Raw genomic sequence first — 24,158 nt, forward strand, 5'->3', positions numbered from 1 at the left:
GCAAGCCCAATCTTCGTTTTCGGATATCTGCAACTTTTTCTCATCAAACTGCGTCAACAGCAACCAGGAGCAACAGTGGGATGGGGGAGGGCTCGAGGGGAAGCACCAGGCTTCTTCTTTCTTGGGGCCCCATCTCTCTCTCTGGGCTCTGACATTTATTCTCTTTTCAGAGTCCTCAAAATCAAAGCACCTGCAGCTGGCAACAAGCCTCTCTCAGAGCCTGTGCAAGGCAAATAGTTTGCTGCTGTGGCTAATCTGAATCAGCCTGTTATCCCACACCTGAGATTAAAACAAAAACATGTTTTACATAACATAACTGAGCTTTTGATTTTTGGGACAGAGTTTCTCTGTGTAGTCTTGGCTGTCCTGGACTTGCTTTGTGGACCAGGCTGGCCTGAAACTCACAGAGATCCGCCTGCCTCTGCCTCTGGAGTGCTGGGATTAAAGGTGTGTGCCACCATACCCAGCCATAACTCAGTTTTTAATGACACTAAAACTTTCCACTACACAAACCCTATGTCTGATTTTAAATTGTTTGTTTCCTGGATGCTCAATTGTTAGATCAAGTCATTCTCTTGGTAGGCTCCAGATGACAGTAAATATGAACCTCAAAACCTCAAAATCTCTCTCCTACCTCAGCATCCATCTGCAGGTGTGTATTCAATGCACAGTTCCCGATTGAGGAATTTGTCACTTTTCTTACAAGAGCTACAGTAGATGAAGACGTTGGGTGAAATCTTAATTGTATCATAGGAAATTCATTGTTAGTTGACATTTATGGTCTGCTCAGATTTTCATTCCATTCATTCTTTCTGGAAATTTGATTTTATTAAATAATATAGCCTGAAAAATATATATATAGCGTGGCAAGTTGATTTAGATGATAACTGCATTGTAAATTGTAAATGTGGGGAAAGATACACTATGGTCTATCTGACACACACACACAGAAGGTGGGGTAGTAAAAGAAGCCACAGAACTTTTTATCCATTTTCCCCTCCACACCCACCCCCCGCCGGCCACCTTGCTAAGGATATATATTTATTTTTATTTGTATGTGTCTGCATGTATGTATGTGTGGACTATGTGCCCGCAGTGCCCATAGAGGCTGGAAGTGGGCATCAAACCTCCTGGAAACAGAGTTATGGATGGTTGTAGGTGCTAGGAACCAAGCTCTGGTCCTCTGCAAAAGCAGCCTCTGTTCTGAATTGTCGTTTTTTTTTCAGCCCAAGAGGCAACTGGCCCCCCCCTGCTAAGAATCCCTAAAATTAGCTCTAAGTTCTGTGAAAACAAATATGACAGTGATGAAATTAAGATGAAGACATCGCTGCAAACAGTTTAAAGAAAACCCTCACTGGAATGAGTCCCCTCGCAGATGCTTGGGAGCAGCTGTGTGTGACAGACACACTGTGCTGCAAAGATGTAAAGCCGAAAACTTCCCAGCCATATTCTCCAAGATCTTATAGTTTACCAATGGAAGAAGCAGGTAATAGAACCATCTGTGGTGATTTTAAAAAAGACATGTGAGCATCAGAGAAGTGTAAAAGTACAAAGCTAAGGGAAGGGAGAGGAAGGAGGCGAGAACTTGGAGTGTGTTCTTCTTCACAACTTGTGGAAGGAGAGAGAGACAATGTCAGCTGGTAACTAATGGGCGAGCAAGGGCGAGGCAGTTGTGATTGAAAAGACATAGAGACTAAAGGAAGACAGGGAAGGCTGTAAATTCCTTACACAGCCGGAGCCTGGAGAGCTGTCCAGTGTGGCTGAGCAGATGAGTCAGTCAGCCGGGAATTGTCACAGTCAGTGCGCTGCACGGTGGCCACATACGTGTGAGTGATGGCATGCATTCCAGTTCCCCAGTTAGGAAAGGTCTTATCTGGGCTGAGAACAAACTTTTTCCTTTTCTCTCTCTGTCTCTCTGTCTCTCTCTCTGTTTCTCTGTCTCTGTTTCTCTGTCTCTCTCTCTTTAAATCACCCCCCCCCCCCCCCCCGCGCAAGGCTTTGGAATATGTTGCCCTTTTATGTTTCAGAAAATAACGACTGTGGCTGAATGCATCAGGACTCTGAACCTGGGATGTGTGAGAAGCAGCAAGAAGGTGCGTGTGTGTTTGTAGGCCACAGATTTACTTGACGGGCAATGCAGAAAGGACTGGATTCTGGCTGTGATAATAACTAGGCTCTACCTTCAGATTGGTTCTCCCTCCCTCCCTCCCTCCCTCCCTTCCTGACATAGTCATTTGGATAAAAACCAGAGGCTTTGTACATGCAAGGCAAACACCCCTACTGAAGAACGCTCTAGCGCGACCGCCTTTTATCTTTCTAAGGGGAAGTAATACAGAGGTGGAAAAATATTTTTTGTACTCTCTTTTGTTTTGAATGGATTCATTAAAAAAGTAAAGTGATTCTGAGTAGGTTTATAATATTCGAAGTGAAGAGCAGATAAGGGCAGTGTCTCAAATTCGGATGAGATATTGCAGCTGGGAAGCTGAAGGGGCAGGGCTCCCAGGCAAGACCTTAGCAGGGCCAACATGTGTCGGATGGGGCATCCTTTGCTCCGGCGAGTCATTTGGCCATTCTTCCTAGCAGTCGTTCTGCATGAGGCTTTCTTCCTCAGTCCACACCATGCCAGGCCATAGAACGGCAGGGGGAACACCTCCTGTATTCAGGTTTAAACCCTCGCAGACTGGAGGAAGATGCCTTCTACGTTGGCTGTCATGTGGTTGAGACTGTTGCCCATGCATTACCCCCCCCCCCAAGTGTGATGGAGGTAAAAGTGGTGTTGCCCTTGACTGTGGTAGAATGCCCGGCTTGATGGGCTGCAATGAGAGCATTTATTAGCTGTTTGCTGAACTCTTCACTTTAGGAATAAGATGTGATCTTACTTAGAGGCCTTAGCTGTTTCTGGGGCTTATTTCAGTTTATTTCATTCTGCACTCAATTACAAATAACTGCCATTTGGAACCAGTTATGAATTCTGGAGGGAAGTGAAGTGCTTTTCACAGGGCAGAACAAAGCAACTTGCATAGACGTTTTCTACAAATGTGCGTTGAGTTCAGCTGTGGTGGTTGAATTAGTTGCCCAGTTCTTATTACCTGTCCACTCTAGGTTAGGCCTAATAGAGGTCATGCGTGGCCTGTGCTTCCTGGAGAGGGACACAGAGCAGGCAGTGGGTAGGAAAGCATGACAGCCACATCTAACTGTACATGCTTTGGCTGTGTTGGGCGTTTCCTTCTACCAGTCCACCAGGATTCCATAAGGTGCAAGGACCACATGCTCTGCGGTAGCCGTGCCCAGCCAAGGCTTGCAGCTGTTTCTCCATCTGTCCATTGCCCAGTGGCAAAGCTTCTCTTATTAAGAATGGTTCAAATGCATCATTATGCCTCCTCCCTCTTGTCCCCCCCCCCCCACCTTTCCTAGAATAGTTTTCCTTCCTTATCACCCAAGAATCATCTATCTTTCATGCTTGGTTCAAATGCCTCCTCTTCTTCGAAACCCGCTAGACAGCTTCTTTTCTTCTGAGCTTTTATGTAAGAAAGTAAAACCCTCTCAACAGTTTCCAAACAACCCGCCTGTAGAAAACACGGGGTTTCGGTCTTGCGAAGTGCGTGTGAAACAATGAAGGTGGTGTCACCTGGAGGTTAAGCTGGGCCGCTGTTGTGTCAAATGCCCACCCTGGGAATGCACTGTAGAGGGAGAGACATCAGCATCACTCCGCCACCCCTGGTATGCTTCTCCAGTGACACCTTTAGGACATCATGACTTGGCTTGGCTTGGGTGTGCCTGGCTCTTTCACTGCTCTGTTCCTTCTTGGGCTGTGGTGTCTATACCATCTTTGGGTCCTTCACAGAGCTCTTCCTAATGCTCGATGCATAGCACTCGTCATGGTGCAGGAGTCAGTGAAGACTTTTTTTTTAAATTGAAAAATGTTGAATAAATTAAAAAGTTTGTTAGTATACTTAGGCTGAATTCCCTGCGTCATGTGAAAATAGTAAACTGGTTAATTTTTTAGCTTTATGCTTTTTGCGATTATTTTATTTTCCTTATCACTCACACATGATCCATTCATCACGACTTAGAGTTAATGTGTTGACATGCCTTTCCCTCCCTGTCCCATCTGTTCTCCAAAAGGGATTCATCTACTTCCTTATTGAAGAATAATCACTATGTATCATTATGTACAAGGTGCTACGCTTGATAACTTGAGAGGGTGTTTAACAATTTGTAAGCGACGACTCTTTGCTCATAAGGACTTTGTACAGCGATAAGGCTGCTTTCAAGTGCTTGGTGTGAATGTTGGTGTCATTGGGTAGAAGGGGTCGGTGGAAGGAAGTGAGTTATAATGGCTGGGCTGAGGGTGTTAGCCCACACTGTGGAGTGTTTCAAAGATTTCGAGCAAGGAGGTGTTGGGGACATTAATCTTGTCATGCCTGTGCAGGACATGGGATATATGTCTGCTCCGGAAAATGGACCTTGGATGCCCTCTTCCACTCTGTGGAGAATCTGTCTTTGTCTTCTCTCTGTTAGGTAGAAGCCGCCCTGTCATTGGATTTCCTTGGAGAAGTCTTAGAGGAGACTGGGGCAGTTGCACAGTAGTTCTGGCATGATTCTCTTATTATTTCGGTTGGTGGGTGAGGACTGTAGACATACTTACAGGCTGTATGTGGTGTGCTTGACACCAAACCTGACCCGTGTCTACCATGTTATGTTTTAATAAAAAGAAAGAAGGAAACCACTGTGGGTTTTAAAAACACTTAAAGCTTTCAAAATTGCATTTAATTATTTATTGTGTGTATGTATGTGTTTGTGGGGGTCACGCTGCACACTGCATATACGGAGGTCAAAGGACAGCTCACAGTAGTCATACCTCTCCTTCCACTATCTGGGATTTAGGGATGACCTGGGGTCCTTGGGCTTGCCAGCAGGCTGGGGCCTCTGCCCACTGAGCCATCTTGTTAACCTTCTTGTGGTTTTGGAAGGGGTTTTGCCTCCGAGGAGAGCTTGGCAGCCATGCAGTGCTCACCGCTGTCATCTTGCGGCAACTGTTTGGAAATCAGCAGCCAATGAGTATGTTTTAAAAGTCTGCCAAGACAGTCCTGCTTACAGGGAAGAGTGCGCTCCTGTGTCAGATCCCTGCACTGAGAGGAGGGAGCAAATTTTAGATCTTTACTGCTGGAACTCGTTGGTAATGATGATAGTTTTTCTCCCAAGAATAGACTCACACACTGAAAACTCAGCGCCCAAGTTTCATATGCGCAGGTTGGAACCAAACTTTATCTGCACATAAGGAGCTGTATTACATGTGACGATGATAAAATTGACAACCACAATCATCCTTTATTGGGTGGTTAAGTACACTAAATATGTGCAGCTTAAAGGAAACCTTTGGAGGGATTCTGGCAAGAAGGAGGTGGCAGCGAACTTGGATGGGAAGTGATGAAGTGAATCATTTAATCTCACAGGAGGGCAGCACAGCTGCCCTTTTCTAGAGCAGGTTATTTCTCTGTATTTGGGAAGCCATTTGTTTTCGAGGCACTCCGCAAGCAATAGCCATGAAATAAGATATCAGAAAACAAACTGTAGCTTTCTGCAAAGTTTTGTCAGGTTTCAGTGGCCTGTCTGAGTATCCCATTTTTTGTCTTTTCTAAGCAACATACTGGACATATTAATATATTGAAGATTGCTCCCCTCAAAACACACCCTTTCCCTCTTTATTTCTTTCTAATGTGTGCAGGTGTTTTGCTTGCACGCATGTCTGTGCACCACATGCAAGCCTAGTGCCGGAGAAGTCTAGAAGAGTGGGCTGCATCCTCTGGAACTGGAATTGCTGGGTGTGAGCAGCCATGTGGGTTCTGGGGATTGAACCTGGGCCCTTTGCGAGAGCAGATAGTGTTCTTAACTGCTGAGCTATCTCTCTAGCCCCTGTTATTTATTTATTTTTCTTTATCTTTGAGGTGGCAGGAATTGTACCCAAGGCCTCATGATTGCTAAGCAATTGCTCTGCTGCTGAGCTAGCTGGAACCCTAAACAGACCTTTTATTGATCTGATAAGTACAAGGACGAAGAAGTGGGTCCATGAATAGGTCAGAGCACTTAAATTCTGCCTATATGCTGCCATGCTCTTCTCCTCAACCTCTTAAGTTCATGCCCCTTTCTCTTCATGTACCTTTCTTTTTTTTAAAAAAAAAAAAAGATTTATTTATTTATTATTATGTATACAGTGCTCTGCTTGCATGTACTCCTGCAAGCCAGAAGAGGGCGTCATAATCACATTATAGATGGTTATGAGCCACCACGTAGTTGCTGGGAATTGAACTCAGGACCTTTAGAAGAGCAAGCGGCACTCTTAACCACTGAGCCATCTCTCTAGCTCATGTACCTTTCTTTAAAAAAGCAAATCCATTAGGATTAACATTTCTTTCTCCTCTTTATTTTTATTTTCCACATGTAGGTGTTTTGCATGCATGTGCACCTGTGCACCAATGAATGCATCCTTAGTGCCAGAAAAGATGAGAAAAATGTGTCAGATCCCCTGAAACTGGAATTACAAATGGTTGTGGGCTGCTACCTGGGTGTTGGGAATAGAACCTGGGACCTTTGGAAGAGCAGTAATTGCTTTTGACTTCAGAACCATCTGTCCAGCCCCCCTCATGTACCATCTTAATATACTTAATATGCTTTCCCCTGACTTATGATGGTTTGATTTATGATTTGTTGACCTAATGATGCTCCTTTTTCCTAGGGTAGTGATATGCACTGGTATATTTTCTCACGCTGTAGACAATGCAGCTACCCACAGCTCCTATTCAGCTAGCTACAGAACCACATGAAAGTCTATCAGCATGCTGCAGCAGTATGCTGTGTGGCTGAACTGTGGTGCATTAGGTTAGGCGTGACAATGATGCATTTTCAACTTGACCAGGGCTTGTTGGGGTGCAGCCTCCTTGAGAGCTGAAGAGCATCTTGCTATTTTTTGGGGGTGTGTGCATGACAACAAAGCAATCCTTCCCGGCCTTGCTGACTTAAGCAGTCGATGTCAGAATACCTTCATTTCAGAAAGGAGAAGAGACGTTTTGAATGGCCCTCCTTTCAACTCCTAGGATGAGACACTGGGCCACAGCGCTTCTTTTCTTCTCTTCTGTGAGACACGGACTATTCAGAGAAGATGGGGATTAGGGGAAGTAGGGTCCCTTTCCCCCCATTCTCCACGCAGAGAAAAGACTTGCAAGTGCAGCACGAGCTTGAATTCATATGCTTAGCATTCTGGCTGTGGAACTTTTTCTGATGAATTGTGCAAAGTGGTGTCATCTAGGTTCTGGAACTGGGGGCCAAACACGTTCGGTAATCTAGCACGCTTTTAATGTTCTCAAAACGCTAGGTAGAGAATTGTTCTAGAAAATAGTTATTTTAAAAACTGATGGAATACAATAAAAAACTTTGTAATTTAGTTGTATATGGACAATACTTTATTTGTGCAATCCCATATAACTTTATTTTTAAAAATCTTTTTATTTTTGCAAAATTATTACATTTGTACCTGTAACAAATTCAGTGATAAGTATAGATGTTTTAAAAAGGAAAACATGTTTCACACATGACTAAATTACTTGAGAAGCATTCCTAGAAGTGACACTGCTGAGTTTACTAGTGTCATTTAAATTTTTTGGTGCTTACTGCCAAGTTTCTATTTGGAAAATTTGTACCTATTTATAGTCCATAGTGCATGTGAGATGTAAAGTATTCTCATATTTTTTTCCTTTTTTGATGTGTGTGTGTGTATGTGTGTGTGTGTACCAGAGGGTCAACCTTGAGTGTGATTCTTCAGGTGCCTTACAGCTTAATTTTAAAGGTTTGCTTATTTTTATTTCATGTGTTTGAGTGTTAGACTGCATGTGTGCTTGTGAACCATGTGTGTTCAGTGCCCATGGAGATGGCACCAGATACCCTAAAATTGGAGTTATAGACAGTTGTGAGTTGCCACGTGGGTTCTGGGAACCAAATTTGAGTTCAGAGGTGCCCTTAATCTCAGAGCCATTATCCCCAGAAGAAGGGTTTCCCTGGCTGAGAAAGAACTTGGATTTTGAGACAGTGTGCCTCATTGGCTAACTTCTTCATTAGACTGGCTGTCTGGCAAGCCCCACGTTGCTGTTACCTAATAAACTATCATTTCTGGGGCAAGGGGTATAAGCTAGCAACATGATGCTGTGACAAAACTTTGTCTTTCTTCCAGAGCCTCTGCGCACGTATATGGCCTTGCCTTTTAACTCTTTCCATGCTCCTGGTAGGTTAGGGATAGAATGATTTTCCTAGAGCAAAACCTTTGGCTTCGGGCTGGAAGGATGCTGTAAGGGCGCTTGCTGCTCTTCCAGAGGACCTGAGTTCAGTTCCCAGCCTCCATGTTGCTTACCTCACAAGTGCCTCTGCTTCCGGGGACCCGGAGCCATCTATTGGCCTGAGGACATCTACACACACACACACACACATACACACACACACACACACACACACACACACACACACACACACACACACACATGTAAAAATACATCTCAAAACCAAACCAAACCAAAAAACTCCCGACCAAAACCAAAACCAACCAACCAGATCTAACAAACCTCTGGTTGTAGGGAAATTGTCACTTGCAAAGTGTTCTTTTGGAAAGAATCAAAAGTCAGTTTGGAGAGCAAGTCCCTGCGCAGCGTCCCCACACTCCTTCTTTCCCTTTTCTGCTGGCTGCCAGGCCAAGACAAGCAGAGGATGGAGCTATGACTGACTTCCTCTCTTCCTGCCTGTTTCTCAGCCAAAGCCCAAATGGGCAGGGTGAGTACAGGTGGCCCCTCTTGGCTCAGTCTGTCCTCTAGATGGATGCCGCAGAGGGTGCTGGGGGATTCCAGGCTTTAAAGCCAACCTTTGCTGCTGGATTTGTTGTGAGGATTGAAAAAACAAAAGTTTGTTTTTTAATCTGCACAACCCCAGGGTTACGTAGGGTCACAAGACTTCCTCTTTTAGGAAAAGTCCCAGACAGCTCGCTTATCTACTTTTTCCATCTGTGTTTGTGGGTGATTGCATTTTTAAAATTGTCTGCCCTTCAATGTAAACAAAGCTAAAAAGCGTTGGGCACAATGAACAGTGTGGGCCTGTGTGTTCTGTGCAGTATGTGGACTTAGGGAGGGTGATACATTTCAGGTTCCAGACCTGGGGAGACAGCTGCCACAGCTAGAGAGATGTCTGAGTACTCCACTTCCCAGCATGGATGTTTGAGGACCCAAAGGGCACCTGTGGGAAACGACTGTTCCCTGGCGATTTCCTATTAGCAGTATTACCTCTGAAGGTTGAAGGTCAGTTTGGGGTACCGAGTGCTTATGCTAATGGAGCTTGGTGTTCCTGCATCTGCATCGGGTGTGACACAGACACTGAGGCACCAAGACACAATCTTCTTTAAATGAATGAAGTCCCTGGGTGACTGGGGTTCAGTGAGAACCCATGCCAAGTTGAATGGCAGATGCTCAGTGTCTGGTCACTGCCACTGTGACCTACCCCCTCCACCCCGCTACCGAGGAATACAGAGAGCATGTTTTTGAGGCAAGTTTTGGCTTTGGCATGTATACATTTGTAAGCCGTTCGTTTCATAGTTTAAGTGTTTGGATCCTTTCAGAAGGAGTCTTGAGGACCCTTCACCTTGACTTCCTTTAGTGTTAATTTTTTGTACCACTCTGAGCACTGCGTGCTCACGGATGTCACGGAACACAAAGCACTCTGGTGCGCGTCACTCTTCCCACATTGTGATGATGTCCTTTTCCATTCAGTCAAACCTGATGATAAAAGAAATGCAGCCAGTAAGCTCTCTAGGCTTTTTTTCCCTAATGGTGTAAAAATTCACGTTTAGTTTTAGTTTCCTACCACAGCCCAGTGGAGGAGTAAGGCTTATCCCAGTATTAGAAGCATAGCTCTCACTTTCCATAGGAGATGAGGACCTCACCCAAATGTATACAAAAGCAAATAATAAACTCATTCTAATTTGTTATATATAGCATCCAATTTTAGTAAATTACCTTTAGAACAACTTTTTGGAATAGAATGTTTACATTTGTTTGGTGTGTGTGTGTGTGTGTGTGTGTGTGTGTTTTTCAAAGGATGACTTCTTGGAGTCCATTCTGTCTTTCACAATGTGGGTTGAAGGAATCAGACTTGGGTTTTCAGCTGTGGCAGCAAGTGCCTTTTATTTGCTCAGCCATCTTGCTCACCCCGAATCCAGTATTAAATGTCGTAGGAGAACGAGCAAATGCCGTTATAAAGAGGATTTAGGACATTTTGAAGCTTGTTTAATTCTTATTTTATAAACAAACATTTCATGCATTAGATTAATAAAAGGGTATTTTAAATTCACATTGCTAGGTAAACTTGGTTCAAAGGAAGTAATCATTTAAATGGTTACTTAAGATTCAAATTTTGTAAAAGTATTCAGGAAACATATTTTCCCACTTTCAAATGGGGGCAGAGTTTGCATTAAGTTCTTGCATGTTAGAACTTGAAAAATGCTGCTAAGCCTAGTTATGTGCCAGATGAATTTGTAAATGTGAGTACAGTTTAATGACCAGGATATTCCCAGGATGGAAATAACTTGAAATCTGCTGTCTTCATGTGTTATCCAAAGAGTATGGAAGCCTGGAAGTTACTGTCAGGACTCCTCTGGCTGTATAGTCTGCCCTGAAGCTACCCATAGCTTTAATTTGTCCCGGACAGTGTGGATGTATTATATATTTTTCTACTAAATATTATTTTGCTGGATTAAGAAGGTCTACCCTAAATACAGCCAGGGGTCTTGTGTTCCATAGACAGCTTACTGGCTGCATTATCTTTCAAAATCTAAACACTTCAGATTTGGAAACATTCCTAGCCCAAAGACCTTGAATAAAAGATGGTAGCTTGTCTCAGCACAATAGTTTTTATAGTCAGAGGAGCCTCCCAAGAACAGCCCCATTTTCCCCCTTAGACAAAGTCTCACCTATGTAGCCAAGGCTAGACTTACTTTGATTCTGTTGAGGATAGTCCCTCTTTATATCTGTTTCCAGGATAGCCCACTGATATGTATCATCCGTGCTCGATCTGTACTCAAAACTGTCCTAGCGCGGCGAATAGATTGCATGATCACCATGCTGACCACCACGGCTGTCGGTTAGAGCACTGTGGTGCTACTGGTGAGAATGACTAAGTTCCTAGTAGATTGCTGCATGTGGAATTTAAAACAAGCAAGATTCTGATTATATCTTGTAAGCCTAAAATATTATAACATATTACTTATAAGAAATAATTTTAAAATATATTTCCTACTGCCTTCTTAGGCAGAATTCCTTACATCACATATAGGTAGGATATATAACAGATATTTCTTTTCATAGTGGTTTATCACTTTCCTTATGGCTATTGTCTGTGAATTTTCTTTTCTTTTTTCTTTTTCTCTCTCTCTTTCTTTCTTTCTTTTCTTTTTTTTTTTTTTTTTTTTGTCATTGTGATGCTTGACGTTAATGCCATGGTGCTCACATACCTACTGGGGCCACTTTGCAAGATTCCCAGTGAGGCCTTGGAACTGTGGATAGTAAATTTTTCCTATGCCTGCATACTTCTTAAGTTTAATTATGAGCTAGGCATAGAATATCAAGAGGATATCAATAACAAGTGCTAGAGACATGGCTCAGAACTTAAGAGTGCTTGCTGTTCTTCCAGAAGGCCCTGGATGGTTTCAACAGCTTATGACCACCTGTAGCTCCAACTCCAGGGGATCTGATGCCCACTTCTGGCCTTTGCAAGTTATCCGCACTCATGTGCACATATGCCCCCACAGAGACACATACATGCACCCAGATAAACAGTACAAAAGAAGTAAAGAATAAAATAGAACAATTCCAACAACATAGCACAACAGGTTATTTTAAGTTTATGAATTATTTCTGGAACTTCCATTTAATCTTTCCGTTGCTTTCCAGTAATTGAAACCATGGAAGCAATGGGCAAGGGAGACTGCTGTAGGAAGTTACTGGTTATTTATTTACAAATATCTGTTAACCTTTGGCTTTTGCCATACTCTATCCAAGGCCTAGGGACATAATAATAAAAGAATTAGTTTTGTTCATGGAGAGTTCTTGACTGTTGGAGCACACAGATTTGGGGGGGCTTTCTTTGGGGTGGTGTCTGGGAAATCTTGCTTAGGGAGTAGTTTTGAAGCTAAATCAGAAAACTGAGCAAGCTAATGCATACTATTTACTTACTTACTTACTTACTTATTTACTTACAGACACTATGTTGTCCTAGCTGGCCTGGAACTCGCAATGTAGACCAGGCTGACCTTGTGCTCACAGAGACCTGCCTGTCTCAGGTTCTGGGATTAGAGGCGGGCGCCACCCTACCTGGTCTTAGTTACTTTTTTTTGTTGCTGTGTGTACCTGGCAAGAAAGTAGAGAAGAAATGTGTATTTTGACTGACATTTTAGATACCTAGTTCACTGAGGCGAAAGGTCCTGGCAGTGGACATGGCTGCTTGCTGTAGCAAAAGGAGTAAGGAGGCTGCTGGCGCGCATCCCGTTGTATCAGTCAGCACTGAGGGGACAGCAGGTGGGGCTGGGTTAGAAACCCAAGGTCTCCAGCTAAGTGCTCCCTCCTGAGGGTTCCAAAGAGCAACCCCCTAGACTTCCTGAACCAACAGCCCCACCAGCTGGGAACTAAGTGCCCAGACACAGGAACCAGTAGAGGACACATCACTTTCTCAAACCATAGCAGCAACTGTGAGGACATTGCAGAGGCTGAGGGACAACAGATAAAGAGGCAGGGGGCAGACACTCCCTGTCCCTCATCAGTTTGGGGAGCAAATACAGGGGCTGGAAGGGAGTCAGTGCATGTGACGTCAGTGTGCGTTCAGCAGAGCTACACGGTCTTGTGTTTTTAGAGAGCGGGTCTGGCTGCAGAGCCAGCGATGGGGCAGAGCTGTGGGTGGTGGAGGGCAGTCGGGGTGGCTGCTTGGTACAGTCTTTGTAGAAGGAAGCAATTGTTCTTGAGCTGCTGGCTTCACTTCTCAGGCTCACAGAGTCTGAGCTGTTCCCCGTGGAGGACAATAGTTATATGTGCTCGCTTTGGCTCCCTGAGGTCAGCGCAGTGACTGCAGTTTCCAGCCGGGCTGGGACAAAGTAGAACTGAAGGCTCTTTCAGGGCTTCCTTCTGCAAATGAGGAAAAGTTGCAAATGAGAAACAGAGAGTGGAGCCCTTACTCATGGTGGGCCTTTGTGGAGCCAGGTGCCCGAAAGGCTGTGGGAGTGGGAACTGCTGTCAGGCTAGAAAAATCAAAGGATGCTGGGAGAAGAATAACTTTAGGGGCTGGTGGAAGGTGGAGAGGTGTTGAGAAGTTCACTGCTGGGGCTTCAGGGTGTGGAGACTTCTAAGATATGGGACCTGTGCTAGGCAACAGTGCTTCTGGGAAATCAGTGGTGCTTTAATATGTTAAAAAGCCTCCCTTCCATGTTAGTATAGGAATTTCACTGTAGGTATGAGTGTCTTCGAGGTGTAAGTTTGAGAGACTCCCTGAGCAAGTAGCAGGTACCCTCTTTGGCCATCTTTAATTTTCCACGCACCCTAACGGTGTAAGTGAATTGTGAACTGGCACTGCTCAGCTTCCCCAGGAAATGAAGCTCAGAGGTTCATTAGTCAGATAATCAGCGCTTCGTTGGGTGGCCCCTGAAAGCAGGCAAGGTAGGTGGGAAATGTGGGGTATGTGCTCAGTAGGGCCTCAGTGCCTGGAATAGGAAGACACAGCGGTCAGCAGCTTCCCTGAGGCACAGGGAAGAGGGTTTTCTAGGGTTTGTTACATTTGCAGAAATTTGTTTCCCTCCTGCCTTGTAAGTTATTTGCATGCTTTGCTATGGTCTTCTCTGCCAAGTCCTTTTCTTTTGAACTAATTTCAGACTTAGACTGAAGTTACAAGAACAACACACATACACCCCACCCCAACTCCCAGAACCCTCAGAGAGTTACTCTACTCTGCTGTCCTATGCCTCCTGAATACCTGAGTGGGCCTTTCCTACATCAGAGACACCCTTCCTCATCACCGCAGCATGACCACCAGCACCAGGCGATGCACAGACCATGCACATTCGCCAGATACCTGATCCGGGGCCCAGGCATTGCGGCCAGGAGTCCTTCGATTTTAATCTTTACTCAGCTTGCGTGAATTTGGCAATTTTGACAATTAGAGGCTAATTATCCTATAGAGTATCTGCCAGTCTGGCCTCATGGGGCATTTCCTCCTGACATTATTCAGGTTGTGTGCTTTTAAATAACCTCATCAGAGGCGTGACGCCCTCATCTAGTTTTCTTGTGGGTTATAGGCAACTCGGATTTGTCCCTTTGCTGGTGATGTTCCTTTCATCACCTCATTAAGGAGTTGTTAATTTGTTTGTTTTTTGTTGTGAAGTTATTTTCCCCTTTGTAGTAAAAATATTTTGTGAAAGGCACTTTTAAGACTATGCAGATGCCCCACTTACCTTTTCCCTCACGGCTTAGGACTTGTCAATCTTCTGCCTCCTCCTCTTCCTTTTTCTTCATTCTTACATCTATTGGGGTTATGTGCTAGGATAGGTATGTGGAAGCCAGCGGGTAACTTGCCATAGTCAGTTCTGTTTTCCTACTGTGCGTTCTGGGGATTGACTCAGGCCATCAGGCTTGGCAGCCAGTGCCTTTCCCCACTGAGCCAGCTCATTAGCCCTACTCACTGTTGGCTTGAGACAAGATTTCATGAAATAGCCCAGACTGGCTTCAGAATCGCTATGTAGCCTTTGCAGGCCTTGAACTTGTGATGGTGCTCCTGCCTTAGCCTCCCAGGTGCCGAGTCTATACAGGCTGTGCCAACATACCCCACTTTTCACTGATGCTTCTGACTTGAAGGGTTTCGACTCTGCTGGCCACCGAATGTTAATCTCTAGTTGCCCGTGTTCTATGTTTGTCGACTGACATTCTGCTTTATAGGAAGGCTTACTCTCTGTTTACTTCTTCATGGATTCTTACCTTTTTATTATTACTTATTTAGTGCACATATTCTGTCTGATTGGGCCAGTGCAAGCCCCTTAAGCTGAAGGTTGCTGCTATGTTTTTTGTTTTGTTTTGTTTTGTTTTGTTTTTGATGTGTCCTGTTATCCTGTGAAGAATTTCCTATTTTCTTGCACCAGATAAATAAGTAAACATTTTGATTAGGGATTGTCTTTTGTGTTCCCTGGCCTGGCTTTGGAACTAGCCACTGGTTCTGGTTAGTGGAGTATTCAGAAACTAAGATCTGAGCAAGGGATGTGCTTATTGTCCTTGGCGTGTTTGTTGCTCGTCCCAGGTCCTCTGAGAAGACAAGGATAGAGAACGCATGTATGTATGCACATGCGTGTATAGTTATGTATGTATGTATGCATACTGACACACATGTGCTTTTCACGTCTACATTTAACTCTGCATAGTATTATGTGGAAACCCATGAATCCAAACCAATTCTCTCTCTACTAACCCAGTGCCCTCCATGAATCTAGCTTTCTGTCTGTGTAACTTCCTTCCACTTACTCTGCAGGCATTCTTGCCCGGCTGTCTGCACATATTACTATCAAGTCCCATGGCTACCTGACTTCAGTCAGCACGTTTTTCTTGTCCTGTGGCTCCTGGTATTGCTCCTGCACAGGACCGCTGTCTCCTGTAGAGGAACCCTGTCACCTGTCTCCAGCAGCTGCTTCCTTCCTGCATCTGTCCCCAGTGTGCCACGTGACCTTCCTTCTTTCACGTGCAAGGATGCACCTGCCTTCTCCTCCCTGGTGAAGCTCACTCTCGGCCAGTCCCCACACTCACCACTTGGGCCTCCTCTCTTCACTGGTGTCTATTTCACATGCCAGTGACCACAAACAGTGCAGCTGAAAGTGACAGACATGGATGCTCTCACAGTTCTTAGAGCCAGAAGTCTGAGATCAAGGTGTTGGCCAAGGTGCTTCCTTTCTGGAGCCCGAAGGGAGAACATGCTGGGCGCCTCCCTGCCTTCTTTCTGGTGGTTGCTGGCAGGGCTTGACTCTGGGTTTGTAGATGGATTCTCATTTCTCTCTCTCTCTCTCTCTCTCTCTCTCTCTCTCTCTCTCTCTCTCTCTCTCTCTCTCTCTCTCTGGGTTTGTAGATGGATTCTCATTTCTTTCTCTCTCTCTCTCTCTCTCTCTGGGTTTGTAGATGGATTCTCATTTCTCTCTCTCTCTCTCTCTCTCTCTCTCTCTCTCTCTCTCACACACACACACACACACACACACACACACACACACACACGTCAGTGTCCAGGTGTCATCATATACATAAAAAGACATTGGTTGTATGGGATGTGAAGAATGGGCCTGTTGGGGCTCAGTCTACAGCACTTCAAATGTATTATAGGAATATTTCTTCTGTATTTTTTAAACTGAATGTCTCAAAAGCTTGTGGACAGGAGTGGGTCTGGGAAACTATGCTTTTGTGAAAGCAACCCAAAACATAACATCTAAAAACTATGCATTAGAGAGAGTGTTAGTATCAGGGAGGGTTGTCATGGCTGGTCATTACTTAAGACTATATCTGGCCAACAGTATTTTACTCAATACACACACACACACACACACACACACACACACACACACACACACACACACACACACACACCTCCATAGATATGTGACCACAACCCTACACAAGCCCCAAATGCTTTTGTAGCTCAAGATCCTGTTTACACTTCAACCACTGGATTCTTCTTGAGTCTCACGTTCAGTGGGATTCCTGTGTGTATGGTTTAGATAGGGTTTTAGATATGGCTTTTCTCCGGCTATTCTGCCTTATGCCATTGTAATTCGTAGCCCAGCCAAAACGTCTAGAAGAATACAAGGAATTCCCCCCCTTCCCTCCACTGGTAGGCCTGCTTTAATCCAGAATAGCCTGCTTTTAATGTGTGTACTCTGCAGAGACACCCTTCTCTCTCTCTCTCTCTCTCTCTCTCTCTCTCTCTCTCTCTCTCTCTCACACACACACACACACACACACACATCATCATCATCATCATCATCATCATCATCACATCATATTTACAGTTTTTGGTGGGTGATAATGATGCTGTGGGGCCAGGGGTTCCGGGAAAGCCTTTTCAAGGTATCTGCTGGCTGTGCTCTGCCCAGTGGGCCAAGTCATTTGCATGAGATGAGCAGGAGGGAGGAGGGCAGGGAGATGGAATCTCTTTCCAGTGTGTTGAGGAGTGTATCCTCTATTGATGGATTATTCCTATTGTCCCATCTAAAGTTCAGGCCTTCTGCTGACGATGTGAGAGCAGTCAAGGGGACTCAGGCCTCAGAGAAACACAGGCTCACGTCCATTTTGAGGGCACTGGACTTCAGCCTTCAAGCTACTTCAGCCTTTGCTCCATTCGGGAAATGTTTGCACCTTCTATGCTGGCCACGTTAGTGTTAGGGTATGACCCTGTCCCCTAGCTGTCCAGTTTGAAGCCAGACAGCTGTCCATTGGTTCAAGTTGCCAGCCAGGTGTGTTTCCTGAGTGCCACTGGTGCCATTTACTGGGGCACTTGCGATGGGTCCATTATGACTGTCACTAACACAGAAGGAAAAGATGGCTTTGTTGTCCCATGACAACAGTCCTCTTCCACAGTGCCCAAGGGGCAGCCTGCTGTAGCACAGAGCTGTCCTGCCTCCCCGTAGTGTGTGTGTGTGTGACTTTTAATTACTTTGCTAGCTGAAAAACTTCCTTCTTCCTTCATTTCCTTTTTCGCTACAATGCTTTGAGCATTCCCACACAAATTGTACTTTTGTATTTCCAATATTTCACTACAAGGCTCTACCATATTTTATTTAAACATATCCTTAGAGTCTAGCTATTTCAATCAACTTAAATGCTTCAAAATTACAAACAGTGTTCCTTAAGGATTTTTTTTCTTTTCCGGAGCTGTGGACTGAACCCAGGGCCTTGTACTTTCTACACAAATGCTCTGCAACTGAGCTCCAGCCCCAACCTCCCCTTAACTGTCTTTAACCACAAATTGTGTATCTGCAGAATGCACAATACATTGAGTGACTAAATGCTCCCTATCAGAAGCTGCCCTAGGAACATCATCATTACAGACTCCGAGGGAGTTCCGTTTTTCAGGGGAGGAAAATAGAATCATAAGGACATTGGGCTCTGCTGCCCTCTGAATTTAGTTCTTGCAGCCGCGCTCGCTCTAGAAAACAGTTGCAGCTGACAGTGGCCCCCCTCCCCACTCCCCACCACCTAATAGCTTCTAAGTTGTAGAGAAAGTAGAAGAGAGTTAGACAGGTTTTATAATGGCAGGCTGATTTCTCACTGAGATATAAAACTCCAGTTCTTTTCTGATAAAAGTTACAGTAATCAACGGATGCATGAGCTACAGGCACACTCTGCACACATAGGAGACACAGAGGAGCTAAGGAGGTCTTCCCTGGTACCCATTTTGCCTTTGGGTACCTGGGAGATCCTAGAAGTGTGGTGGCTAAGACACTAAGTAAATATCGTCTTGCACCCTGCTTTATGACCATCGTCTCACTCCATGATTAGTAACGTCAGAGCTGGGCCCTGTGGAGCTCATAATGATACGTTAAGATGTTCCATGTTGGGGCTTGAGAAATGGATCAGTGGTTAAGAGGGCTTGGAGAACAGTCCTGAGGACCAGCATTCATATCCCAGCACCCATTTAACAAAGCTGTGCACGCTTGGAACTCCAGCTCCAAGTGGGATAGAAACAAGAGGATCTTGGGATCTTGTTGACTTCCATCACAACAAGAGGACATGAGCCCTCAGGTCAAGGAGAGACTGGCTTTATTTTAAAGGAACAGGCAGAGATGGAGAACACCTGTCCTCTGTGTATGCATCCTTGCAGGGCCTGGGGATGAGGGTCAGCAGCTGGTAAGAGTACTCGATGCATGAGGCTATTGGGCGTGGTGGTGCACTTTTGTAATTCGCCTGTTTAAGGGGTAGAGGCAGGAGGATCAGATTAAAGTCATCTTTGACTACACAGCACGATACCCTTCAACAACAACAACAACAACAACAACAACAACAACAACACCCACCAAAGCTCCATGTTGCTGAATGCTGTGTAATCCCCAGGAGACCGAGCCAGGAGGATCAGGAGTGTGAGACTAATCTCCATGATGACATAGTGAGCCCTTATCTCAAAACCAATATCCAGGTTGTCAAACTAATTGGCTATGAGCAGGGGAATAGATGACTTGGCATTAGCATCCAGATGCTTCCTGGTGCTATCAAATTAGTAAGTCCCACTGAAACAGTTGGAACTCCACTCACCCTAAAACAAACAAAACAAAACAAAACAAACAACTCCCCCCTCCCCCAACAACAACAAAAACAACAACAAAAAACCAAAAAACTTTCCTGGGAGGGGAAGGTTTGAACTTGAAAGCCAGGAGAAGTAAAGTGGTATTGAGAATTACAGGGCAGTCAAAGTACTAGATACTGAAGTGGCTGGAATAGTTCTCAGGCCTGGCACTCTGGCACTCTTGTGAAGGCTTCATCATTTTGGAGTGGGCAGCAACTGGCTTCCTAGCTTCCCTGTTTCTCCTCCTACAAGAGGTGGCGACCAGGACAGATACAGAAAAGGTGCTGAGTCCTCTAGTGCCTTTCAACACCTTAAGTGAGTGTGAGTGTGAAATTAACATCAGGGAGGTGGAACCTGAGCTTTCTGTGGGACTAGCTTTCGCTCCTGAAATAGCTCTCCAGGTTAATCAGAAACAGGGCCAGGCAGAGCGCCTCCCCGCCCCCTCCCCTACCCCCCAGCTTCCCCTCTCCTCTTCCTCTCTGCTTTCAAGTCCTTTTGAGAACCTGGAAGCATGGCCCCGTTTCAGGAAGCAAGCTGCAGTGAAGCAAGTGAAGAATGTTCTCGAGTGATGCAATGGGAAAACCCCCCTCTGGTTCTTTCCTCATCCTGGTTCTTAAGGAAAGGATGGAGGAGAAGGAGCTGCAGAGGAGGGAGGTACTTGTGCCTTAGAACACAGGGCGTGGGGGAAATACTGTTTTCCTTAGGCAAGCTACAGAAGTAACGCTGTGGTTGCTCAGGATGTGGAGTAACTTCTGCTAATCGGTATTTTCCAGGAAGGCACCAGAGGGGTCTTGGTAAAGGAGGTTGGAAAATGGCTCCCTGTTGTTGTTCTCTAGCACCCCCCCCCCCCACCCTCCTCCCGCCACCCGCCCTCCTCCCGCTGCCCCACCTGTGGCCCCTGCAGCACAGGCTCCCAATGTGGATGGGGGTGGAGCTGGTCAGATGGTGACATCCAGCCCTTGTGGACCCAAGGCTGGCCTGCAAGTGTGTGTGCTCCTTACACAAATGGTAACTAAATAAGGGTCTAAGATGGCTGTTCAAATCCCAGCTTTAATGATCAGGAGCTCTGTAACTGTGGGCACCTTGTTTAACCTCAAGTGTCTGCTGCTTCAGCCGGAAAGCAGAGATCCCCAGCAGCGCCTTCGTGCCTGTGAAGGCACTGGGCTGATGATGATGCCTTGCACAACACAATTATGCTCTTGGACTTGGTAGCTATTGTTAATAGTACTGGAGCTGACAGATGCTGGTGTTTGCAGAAAACTTGCAGGTCTAGACCTGGATCATTGTTTTATTCACACTCGGGCCCGCACTTAGCATTAGGTTGTGCTCTAAGAGGTGACTAAGCTTGAAGAATACGAGTTCAGGCTTTTTTTTTTCTTTCATTCAAATAAAGCTTCTCAGTATAATATACCTTCAATGGGCGGGGCGGCTAATCCGCCTCTTCTGGCACCTTCACAGCTGTGTTCAGTGCAGGTACTTTGTTTCCACCAGGTATCTAATGGGTGACCGTGACTGGAAGGCTAGAATCTAGCCTGGAAACTATCTTTCCTTCTTTGGAGACAAGAAACGTCTGGTTCGTGTCTGCTGCATTTGAAGTGCTAGGTGGCCATAAGTGACTATACATTACCTTCTTGGACTGTGTAGACAGTCCACTGTTGCCAAAGTCTGCTGGGTAGAGTGGATCTACACTTCGTAGGTGCAAAGTGTAAGGCTATAGTCATGCATCTTTATACATGTAACAATATCAACACAGGCTTCCGGCACTAGAGGGGCCTTTGTCTTGAGGGATTAAAGCACAGGAAAATGAAACAGAGACTGGAAGACAGTGTAAGCATGCATTTTGTTGGAGGTTGTGTTACGACTTCGAGGGGAGGAGGGGTTGTTTTGAGTCCTAAGTTGTGGGGGAGACATTGTTGAAGAAATAACATTTAGCATTTGATAATCTGTAGATGGCTGGTTAACTATTTCCTGACCGGACCTTTCCCCAAGCTCCAGCCACATGCATCTAATTGACCATCCACCATTATTTTGACTGTCCCAAGGAGATCCCAAACTAGGCCAGAAGTCAACGTTGGCATGGCTTCAAGCCACACTGGTTTGTAGCAGCTGAGTGGCAATGACCCAGGCTGAAAACAGAGGAAAGGAGGCCGCAAAAGTCCACGGAAGTTTGAGGGTGGAGGAGAGTCAGGAATTTAGAAGGAAGAGCCCATTGGTGTCTGTATTCTCCATGAAGTCACCTCCAAGATCATCTGTTGCTGTTGAGGGTGGAGGTGAATCCAGACACTTGAGGAAGGGGAAAGCTGAAATGACGTTTGTGAGACCTGAGGAGGCTCTGAAAGATCAGTGGAGGTGACAGAGCATTCATCTGGCCTATCACGACCTTTTGCAGCATAAGCAAGCAAGGAGAGGTGGTGAGAGCCATTTGTAGGGAGGAAATGGTAGAGCTATGGTGTCGGAATACACAGGGGGCCAAAGAATGTTCTAGGGAGGGGAATCAAGAAAGCCAGGTCAAGTAACAGAAAAACAAGTTGGGGTTGCTGTGCTCAGTGGGCACATACTAAAATGATTCTGGAGAATTCTGGAGTCCTAGGAAGGGCCTTTGAGGGTCATGATAAGACGCCTGGACTTTTTCAGAAAGAAACCAATTGGAAAGTCATGACAAGCTTTCTAAACATGTGAGTGACCACTCCAGACTTGTTTCTGAGATTGCCAAATGGAATATGGAAACACACTGAAGGCAGAGTGGCCTCTACAGGATTGCTGGGCAACCCAGGTGAGGAAGGAAGTATCACTAACCATGGCAGCTGACTGCTAGGCATGGCAGTAGGTGGGAGGGCGAGGGAAATGATAATGACAAATAACAAATAGTAAGGACAAAGGGGCCAATTAGACGTAAAAAGAGCTCTATCTGTTTTCCAGTTAGTGTGTTTGAGCCGGGCTTCTGAACACTTGTCTCCGAACTGCTGTTTAAGCCCAATGGGGCCTCTCAGCAACGTGCATGAGCAGAGCATCACAAGCTCCGTGCACCTTCGAGGCTTACTCTCTGGCAGAGGAACTGTTCTTAGGAGGCTGCAATGCGACTCGCTTTCTGGCATGACCACGATGTCACCTGTCATACCCTACACTGGTGAGATGTTAGTGTCTTTAGAGCATTCATATGGAGACCCTAAGGCAGTTTTGCTGTTGTGTCTATGGTGGTGAGGCAACAGTATACATTACAATCAGAAGCTAAGGCTTCTTCTTCTTTGAGTACCAGAGGGGTAGTCATTTTTGTAAAATTGCTATGGTACCTCCTGCATATCTCTCTAAAAGGGCCCAGAACTCACCTACTTCAATGTGGAAAGCAGGTATATTAAACTATAATCCTTACGATTCTCAGCATGGGAAGCCTGTTTTGTGATAAAGGCATTTTGGAAAGTTAATTTCATGTGCATTTGTTTTCCATTAGCAATGAACTCCATTCATCCATTAGCCTCCCCCTTGGCCCGTGACTCTTTCGGAGATGCCTGTTAAACATCAGGGATGCAGAAGGACATTGGATTAACAGGCACTAAGCGACAGCGATTCCCCCATTTAGTGGCACATCGCGATTACTCTAGGATAAAGCAAGCGATCTCCGTTCTCAAGCCCTGGACAGTCTCACTAGACTGGGGCTAAGTAAGGGGTTTTCTGTCAGCATTCTCTAGATGATAGCCTTGCATGCACAGCAGCTGTAGAGATGAATGCCGCACAGAAAAGGTGACTATGCTCATGATGCTTTTGGGGGTGGCCATCTACCTGGTAATAGAATTGTTTTTCACTTTGTGGAGAAAATAAAAGACTGAGATCTCAATCTCCCTCCCTCCCTCCCTCCCCCCCCCTCCTTCCCTCCTTCCCTTCTTCCCCCTCACTGTGTGCTCACACACAAGGTTTGGATAAGTGTGCACCAATGTAGGCCAGAGGTTCTCATTGGCTGTGTTCCTTATCTTCCTTTTTTTTTTTTTTTTAAATCTACCTTATTTTTGAGATAGAATACCTTACTTAGCTTAGAGCTGGTTCACGTAGATTGTCTGGCCAGCCTGTTCCAGGATCCCCCTTATTTCTCTCTCCTCCGCTGGGGACTATAGATGGATGCTCTTGTGCCTGGCTTTTTTTTTTTTTTTTTTAACATGGGTTGTAGGGGCCAGTTCCTCAGGTTTTTGTGGGAAGTGTTTTAACTGCTGAGCCATCTTCTCGGCTTGACACTTTAAAACAACTTATTTTATGTGTATCTGTGTGTGCCCGAGTGTACGTATGTGAGCCATGAGCATGCAGTGGCCGAAGAGGACGTGAGATCCCCTGGAACTAGTTACAGAGGGCTATGAGCTGTCCACTGTGGGTGCTGAGAACTAACCCAGGTCTTCTGTTAGAGGAACATGTGTTCTTAATGACTGGGCCGTTTCTCCAGCTGCCTGAAATGTACTCGTTGATGTGTCTGATATACGTCCCTTAAAGGGTTTCACAAAACAGCGAATTGTGAAAGAAAGACGAAGCTTAATAAGACTCTGACTTCAATCATCTTTGTATTGGTGTAGATAGCATTGGGATTTATTTTTTCCTGTGTCTGGCTCTCCACTAGAAATGTCAAAACATCTTTCTGGTTTCGTGACTGGCAGTTTTTGACTTACTCCTCCAGGATCCTACCTGAACAAGTGGAGTGATAGGTACAAATGCCACAGACAGAGAAATAGGAAACACAGCCGAGTGTGAGGGTCTCACACCTCCTCCTTACCATACCACGTCATATTGTCTTAGCTCCAAATTTG

The 24,158-nt window shown here is 45.3% G+C and overlaps 1 protein-coding gene across 1 annotated transcript in view; it reads left to right on the forward strand.

The window, feature by feature from the left end:
- Positions 1-24,158, forward strand: part of Irf2 (interferon regulatory factor 2) — a 106,479-nt gene that overhangs the window by 17,043 nt on the left and 65,278 nt on the right. The window contains exon 2 of the mRNA XM_051169660.1: positions 22,009-22,147. Coding sequence (XP_051025617.1) covers positions 22,088-22,147 — 60 coding nt within the window. The 5' untranslated portion in view covers positions 22,009-22,087. The remainder of the gene's footprint in view (positions 1-22,008; positions 22,148-24,158) is intronic.

This window comes from Acomys russatus, chromosome 27 (genome assembly GCF_903995435.1).
Source record: "Acomys russatus chromosome 27, mAcoRus1.1, whole genome shotgun sequence".
Lineage (NCBI taxonomy): Eukaryota > Metazoa > Chordata > Mammalia > Rodentia > Muridae > Acomys > Acomys russatus.